The sequence below is a fragment of the Lactuca serriola genome, chromosome 5, assembly GCF_051521515.1.
Source record: "Lactuca serriola cultivar US96UC23 chromosome 5, Lser_US96UC23_V15, whole genome shotgun sequence".
Classification (NCBI taxonomy): Eukaryota; Viridiplantae; Streptophyta; class Magnoliopsida; order Asterales; family Asteraceae; genus Lactuca; species Lactuca serriola.
The window spans coordinates 48733242-48740376 of NC_136412.1; the positions used below are offsets into that span (position 1 = coordinate 48733242).

At 40.2% G+C, this 7135-nt stretch overlaps 1 protein-coding gene across 1 annotated transcript; it reads right to left on the minus strand.

The window, feature by feature from the left end:
• Nucleotides 1–207: 207 nt before the first annotated feature.
• LOC145052428 (formin-like protein 20) lies at nt 208–6801 on the minus strand. The gene is made up of 17 exons (XM_079000248.1): nt 6664–6801; nt 5744–6444; nt 5447–5668; nt 3360–5338; nt 3130–3253; nt 2942–3013; nt 2759–2857; nt 2620–2661; nt 2462–2542; nt 2308–2358; nt 2132–2213; nt 1971–2065; nt 1825–1896; nt 1621–1737; nt 1475–1543; nt 1324–1390; nt 208–1110 (listed from the first exon to the last, which is right to left on the minus strand). The coding sequence occupies exons 1-17, from the start codon at nt 6734–6736 to the stop codon at nt 956–958; spliced, it is 4101 nt and encodes a 1366-aa protein (XP_078856374.1). The 5' UTR covers nt 6737–6801; the 3' UTR covers nt 208–955.
• Nucleotides 6802–7135: the final 334 nt, after the last annotated feature.

Sequence of the window (7135 nt, forward strand, 5' to 3'; positions counted from 1 at the left end):
TTCAGTTTAAATTCTCCCTGTTTTTGCTTACTTTGTACCCTAGTCCCATTAACGAGAAAAAAAATAGGTCCCATTAAGGAGAATAAAAGTTGAGTAGCATTTGCTTTAACAAGGCATAAAGTGATGTTGATATAGACGAATAACATTTTGTTTATGTAAAGTAATAATGTTAATGTAAAAAACGAAAATTATCCAAGAAATAAATAATGAAGTAAAAAAATTCCTCATTTTGAATCGCCTATAATGTATACAAAAAAATTACACTCAAATAGCCTATATATATATATTTTTTTGTTCTCGCTCTTCTACTCCTAGTCTTATATACAACAATTTTTGGTTTGGTTTCCCAATAATAAAAATCTAACCTAGTTACATGGGAACCAAAGAAAGAAATAATTTGTGTTGTGTTATGATACAAAGATGAATAAATAAATGAATAAGTGAGGCTGTGGACTGTTGTTAGGTTAGAAATCTATCTATCTATCTGTACATGGTTGTGGTTATGGTTATGCTAGTATACACCATGGATCCACCCGACTCCATGAGATGCCAAGTGTAAAGTCCAAATGTTGTTTCATTGTATCATTCCCGAGAACACAGACTCCCCATCCCCATCTCCATCACCATGGTTGTGTTATGGTTTCATGGTCTGCATCCTTCAATAGTGAATGCAACTTCACTTTCACCTTGCTCTGTGAGTATGTGTGTGTGTGTGTGTGTATTTACACCAGAGCTGTGTGTGCAAGCCAAGCCACCTCAAGGTCTCTGAGCCCTGTTTGTTTCACTTGAATAACAATTCCTTTTGGATCTTCTGTTGGCACTTACTTGGCTTGCAGTAGATTCTTCATTGACCACACGCTTTTTTGCTTGATCTTATGAAGAATAAATCCATGAATATATATATTTTTTTTCATGGATTTCTTTTTTTAAAAAAAGTAAAAATTTGAATGCTTCCCTACTTGTCACCACCCTTCTTTGTTAAATTAATACCCTTTGCTTTCTCCATTTCCACCTCCTTCTCTGCTTTCTTTTTCTCAAGTTCCGCCTGTTTAACGTTCTCATCATGGCATTTTCGGAAGAGCCTCACAAAGTTCAAAAGGGTCTGAGTAGCTGCACAATCACAACCACAACCCCAAACCAATAAATCAACAATTATCTTCATCTTATTCTCTAAATAATCTTATGAATTAGTTGGTTAGTTGGCTTTTAGTGACATTATTGATCCCTCTCTCTCTGTATTAAGTAAAAAAGAAACACTCATACTCATATATGTTCTTTCCTTGTTCAGTCCATTAAGTATAAAACAAACATCACCAAAGTTACCTTGTTCAAAAGGACAACGAGCAGGGTCTTCACCAAAATACAAGGCCAATGCATCAGCATTTTTACCCTGTATATAATGTATGTAACATTTAATAAAATGGTCCAAAAAAGAAAAGAAAAGAAAAGGTGGTGAATTCAGCCATTTATTTACCACAATGGAATAGAAACTTGTTACACTTGTCACTTCTGCTTCAGATTGCCCAATGAACTCCTTCAATGTCTAATGGCACAAAATCCTTCATCAGAATTTCTAATCTTTTATAGATTTAAATTTAAACTTTTTATTAGTTGTCCTACCCTATGAAAACCTTCAGACACCGGGCCATCATTTGCTGATGCAGCTAGTTCCTGTTTAACTTTTTCTAGCCCTTTTAGAATGGCTTGCATTTCTTCTGCTAAAACTTTTAGTTGTATCTGTGCAAATTAAAAAGCCTCCATTGGTTTTATTATATACTAGCGATAAATCTGTGCAATTAAACAGATTAAAAAATAAACTCAAACCTTGGTTGCAGCTTCTAGGCTAACAAGATCCTCATGGAAATCTAAAAGGCTTGGGGATTTGGAGGCAAGAACCTATACACAAATGTTGATGATTAATAATTTTAAGGCATTAAATATGTCACATTTTGTATGGAGTAGTTTAACACCTTGCAGAGATAATGCATTAAAGTCATCTTGCTAGTTGAAGATCTTGTATCAGTCAGTTTCAAAAGACTATCCAACTTGAATCCAACAGCAGCACCTGCAAATTTTGGATATTAACATCAATAAAACTAATTTATTTATCTAATGATGTTGATGTTGTTACCTCTAGCAGTTCCTTGATTTAATGTATTCCCCAAATATAAAATTCTCTTCATGATTTCTTTCAACTTTGTGGACTTCCGCACCTAACAAATCCAACAACAGAATTAATTAATACTCCTATCAAGTTAGTAAAAGTAGAAGAGGGTAGAATTAATTCGTTATAGTAGACCACCTCACCTCATCACATGCAGAGTTTACTGTGTTTAGACTCTTTTTGAATTCTGTAAGCTGAAACAAAATCCCAACTCAAATATAATCAAAATCAACAATAAATAATCACTCCAAAATATTACATTAACAAATAACAATTACAAGCTGACGAAACACAAACCTGAACGTTAAATTGAATTTTGAACATAAAAACATTTAATTTGGCCTCCATACGTGGCACCTTCATTAGCTCCAGGAAATACTGCAGTAAAATTTCATTTCCATAAGATAAATTCTTGAAAGATATGAAATACAAAGTTATGGTGGGTTGATACTGACCTGTTCACACTTGCCAAGTGTCTCATAGTCACCTGTGAAATTCTGAACAATCACAATGCAGAAGAAGATCAGTACAAGTACAAGAATTTTTTACATAAGAATATTATCTACAAAGAATACCAAGTAAATGCTTCTTCACCTTGAGTTGCTCCATCTCTTCTTTGGTAGGACAGAATTTGAGACAATTTTCAACTTGATCGGAATCTACAAGTTCTTCATCCATAGCTAACATTGCGTTCTGCAGATGAGGGATAAAGGTGTCGTTACATTAGTCTGACTGAAAAGGGAACACAAGTCAATTAACTAGAGGGCACACACTTACCACCATATCAGGAAGTGGCATCTTAACTTTAGTAAGCATGATTTCTGTGTTATTGGCCCTCCTCAGATCAATCTACAGTAATTGAGAATGCAACCATGAAAACTAAAGGACCATCTAAAACTAAAAGACACATAAAAAGAAAGCAAAATGCGATTGATTAGGTAGGTACTCAATTCAATGTACATTACCAAGTGGATTTTTTCAGGTTTTGAACCTGCAGCCTTTTTCTTGTCGGCTTCTTTAGAAGCAGCTTTCTTTGGGACTATGGCAGAGAAGAGTGTCTCAAGTTCTGATACATCAAATTCTGGCACACTACAATACCAATGCAATTGCAAAGGAAGGTAATTAATGACATGAGTCATGAGTTATCATATGTAATATGTGAAGTGAAGCACAAAAGAAGAATTAGAAAGCAAACCTTTGGGGCTCTCCATGTCTTTGCAATTCTTCCCACAAGCTTCCTTGCAATGCCCTCGTCACTTTGTTCCAATGCAATGGCTTTAAGTTAGATCTTCGTGCTCCTGGTCCTCCACGTCCTCGTCCTCTACCTGGTCCCATACCTCGCCCTCCTCCAGGTGGAGGTGGTGGCCCACCAGGAGGTCCAGGTGCTCCGGGCGGCGGTGGAGGTCCAGGTGCTCCAGGCGGCGGTGGAGGTCCAGGAGGTCCACGTCCTCCTCCAGGTGGCGGTGGAGGTGGAGGTGCTCCTCCAGGTGGCGGTGGAGGCGGAGGTGCTCCTCCAGGTAATGGAGGTGGTGGAGGTGCTCCAAAACCACCTGGTGGAGGAGGTGGTGGTGGTGCTCCGCCATACATCGGTGGAGGTGGTGGTGGTGGTGCTCCACCATACATTGGCGGAGGTGGCGGAGGAGGTGGAGCTGCTGCTGGTGCTCCATACATCGGTTGAGGAGGAGGTGGTGGTGGCGCTCCATACATCGGTGGACCACCTCCAGGCAACGGAGGAGGAGGAGGTGGTGCAGGGACCGGGGGTGGGGGAGGCAGTGTTCTACTCGGCGGAGCTGGAGGGGGAACTTCAATCATGGGGGGTGGTGGTGGAGGTGTGGGTCCCCGCGTTGGAGGTGGTGCGGCATATGGAACTACATGGCTAATTGGTGGAGGAGTCCGAGGCGGCGCTGATGGAGCAACTTGTGGGGAAGGTGTAGGTGCTGATACTTGAGTCGTAGGAACATCATACACTGGAGGTGTAGGGGGTGTAGGTGCAGGTTTTGGTAGAGAAACTTGTACCAGAGGTTTAGATGGAGCTTCATGAAGAGGTGGAGATACAGGAGCCACCGGTTGTTGAGGTTTTAGGTTATCCTTGGGTGGAACAACCACACCAGCTTGTATAGGTTTTTCAATTTTAGAAACACCAGCTGCTGATTCATTCGGAATAACCCCATGGACTACCGGTGGTGGCTGTGGAAGACTGATCTGACTTGTAGCTTTCGCTGTTGAAGTTTCAAGCTCAACGGAACTTGGAGGTGGAGGTGCCACTGCCGCTACCGGTGATGGAGTGACATGGTTATGGGCTTGGGCTTGGGCCTGAACCTGGGAATGGGCCGGACCCGCATCTGATTTTAAATTGTTCAAATATTTTGGCAAGTCAAGTGATCCATCAGAAGGTCGGCAAGCACCTGCTGCAACTTTAACTCGTTCAACATCCAACGATGGCGGACATGAAGCTTGTTTCCCAGATACACGCCCTCCCTTTCCAACCACCTTCTTCTCCACTAATCTAGGATCCTTCGATTGAGCTAGCACAGGAGGTGCACTTACATGTCTCGATGCTGTTGGAGGATAATATATATGCATTGAATTCGTATAAGATCCTTTATTAGAAGGAATCCATTTAGACAGAGCATCTGGTTTCGCCTGTCTTACATTTGTCCCTGCTTTTGAGTTCGCCGAACTTTTCCGGCCACTCGCCTTTCCCTGCAAATCCTCCACCCTCTTCACCTCTTGATTCTCTTCTCCGTCTTTTTTACTTTTTATTTCTTTTTCTACACCCTCCGATTTTACTTCCATCTTGTCAAATTCGTCACCAATCACCACTTTACCCTTCAAATCCACATCCTCCACTGCCACCGCCGTAGCTTTCAAATCAACACCTTCTGCTACCATAGGCTTTGAATCAACTTCTTTCAATACCACTGTAGATTTCAAGTCAACGTCGTTGACCGAATGGATACCAGGATCAACCTCCTCACTTTCGACATCCGGCTCATTTTCTTCCGGGAAAAAAGGTTCCTCTTTAAAGTCATGATGTGAGTCGAATGCATCAAATAATTCTTCTACCTCAAAGAACTCATCAGCTGAATTACTTCCTTCTGACTCATTCTCATCTTCTGCAACTCCTGCTGTGGTGATAATAGATGGTAGATGATCAGCATCCACAAAAAGTACCTGATGATACAAATATATATGAGTATGCATTTTTTTTTAACTTCTACCAAACTTGTTAAAATAAACAAAAATTTCAAATAAAAAAAAAATCAACGGCCGGCGGCCTACCTCCGCCTTGAAGTCCTTTGGCAACTGGTCGCGTGCATCCCACATATGGTCAACTTCATCATGTCCTACCATCAATACATATCCTCTGACGAAAGCTGTATGGAACACAACCCTAAACATCATCTCCTCCTTTACATGATCATCATCCAAATGTATGCATTCAAGAACGACATCCCCATTTACACGGTAATGAATATCTATCTTTGCCAGTTGGCATTCATCCTGCAAAATTTCATCTATAAGATTCTATCTATGTCACAGAAAAACTTGTAATTACTTGGGCTTTCATAAGTTTACCTTTCTATACATACGAACATGTCTCTTGGTTTTTGAGGTTGAAAACAAGAGCTTACAACTTTTAACTGATGAAAATGGATCTTGACCATATACACGGATTATAGGTCTACAACCCTTTCCACCAATTACAGGAAGAACACGAAGTATGATACAATCCAAAGCTAGAGGTGCATCTAATGGTGGCCATTCAAGCCCTAAATTTCTCTTTGTAATGTACTGAAGGTACCTTAATTGTGAAGGCTGAGGGTTCAAAGGGGACAAAAGATAAAGAAGCTCACGAGGGGCTTGTTTATACACCATTTCAAGAGTCTTCTGTTCACCGGTGTACTGTTTTCTGAACAAAAGAAGCCCAGCAAGTAAAAAAGCAAGCACAGGCCACCCGCCTCTTTCACAGTGCATTAAAAGCACGTTTCTGTTTCCTGCAAGTGATAGCCAGTTCTCACTAGATTTTAAACATTCATTCATCATCTCTAATGGTAACATCGGACACCCTTCACATTGCCATGGGTACTCTGTGATTTTCATCTCATATGTAGATAAGACATCAGAAAGTTGGGTCTTTTTGTCACCACCTTCTTTAAAGTTGAAGACCATGAAGGCGGATTCAGGGTAATAGTCTTGGAGTTGAGTTACAATGCCCCCCATGTAGGTCTTGTATATATCTGCTTCCATTACATCAGTCGAGAAGCAGCAATCGAAAACTGTAAACAAAAAGAAACACGGTTGGTAGCTGAATTGGTAGCTGAACTAAGGAATTTGCAAACGCAGCTTCGTAAATCCAATCAAGGAATAAAAAACGAAATATAAATTATGATCATGCATGAGCTTAAAACTCGAATTTGAGAATTGAGGAGGTTGATTGCTTTTCATGAGTTAGAAAATTGAGGGAGAATTGGACGTGAAATATGTAGCGTACGTACCGAAAACCCTCTCGGTGATCTCAAGGAGGCGATCCGGCGGCTTACGATAAAAGAAGCGTCTGAACAGCGCCATTGAATGGCGCTGTTACCCTCCCGACCGGATCCCAAATGTTGATTCCCTATATCCCCAATTTCGCCTGTTCAGAAATGTTGACCATGACATGTAGAAACCGATCTTGAAATCCTCCAATTTTCGTCAAATTTGAAGACAAAACAATAATATGAATGTGATCACGGAAAGCTTTCATTCACCAATTCAATTGAAAAGAACACCCACAAAATATGGGTTTTTATTGTGTCTAGATGAGGTATTATGATTATGATAATGCACGTAATTCAGGTTATGGAGAGAATTTAAGAAATTAATGTGTTTAGTGACAGCAAGATTGATAGGGTTTTCTGAGAAATCATGGGCACGATAATGACGATCGAAAAAATTGCATACAACTATGAATTGATTATATGGAATTCG

Bases quoted from the DNA above. Each gene is read 5' to 3' on its own strand.
- LOC145052428 (XM_079000248.1), bottom strand. From the start codon at position 6,736: ATGGCGCTGTTCAGACGCTTCTTTTATCGTAAGCCGCCGGATCGCCTC. The intron at 3,254-3,359 runs GTTTGCTTTCTA...TTGGTATTGTAG, and splicing joins AGACATGGAGAGCCCCAAAG to TGTGCCAGAATTTGATGTAT. The intron at 1,391-1,474 runs GTAAATAAATGG...CATTATATACAG, and splicing joins CAAGTTTCTATTCCATTGTG to GGTAAAAATGCTGATGCATT.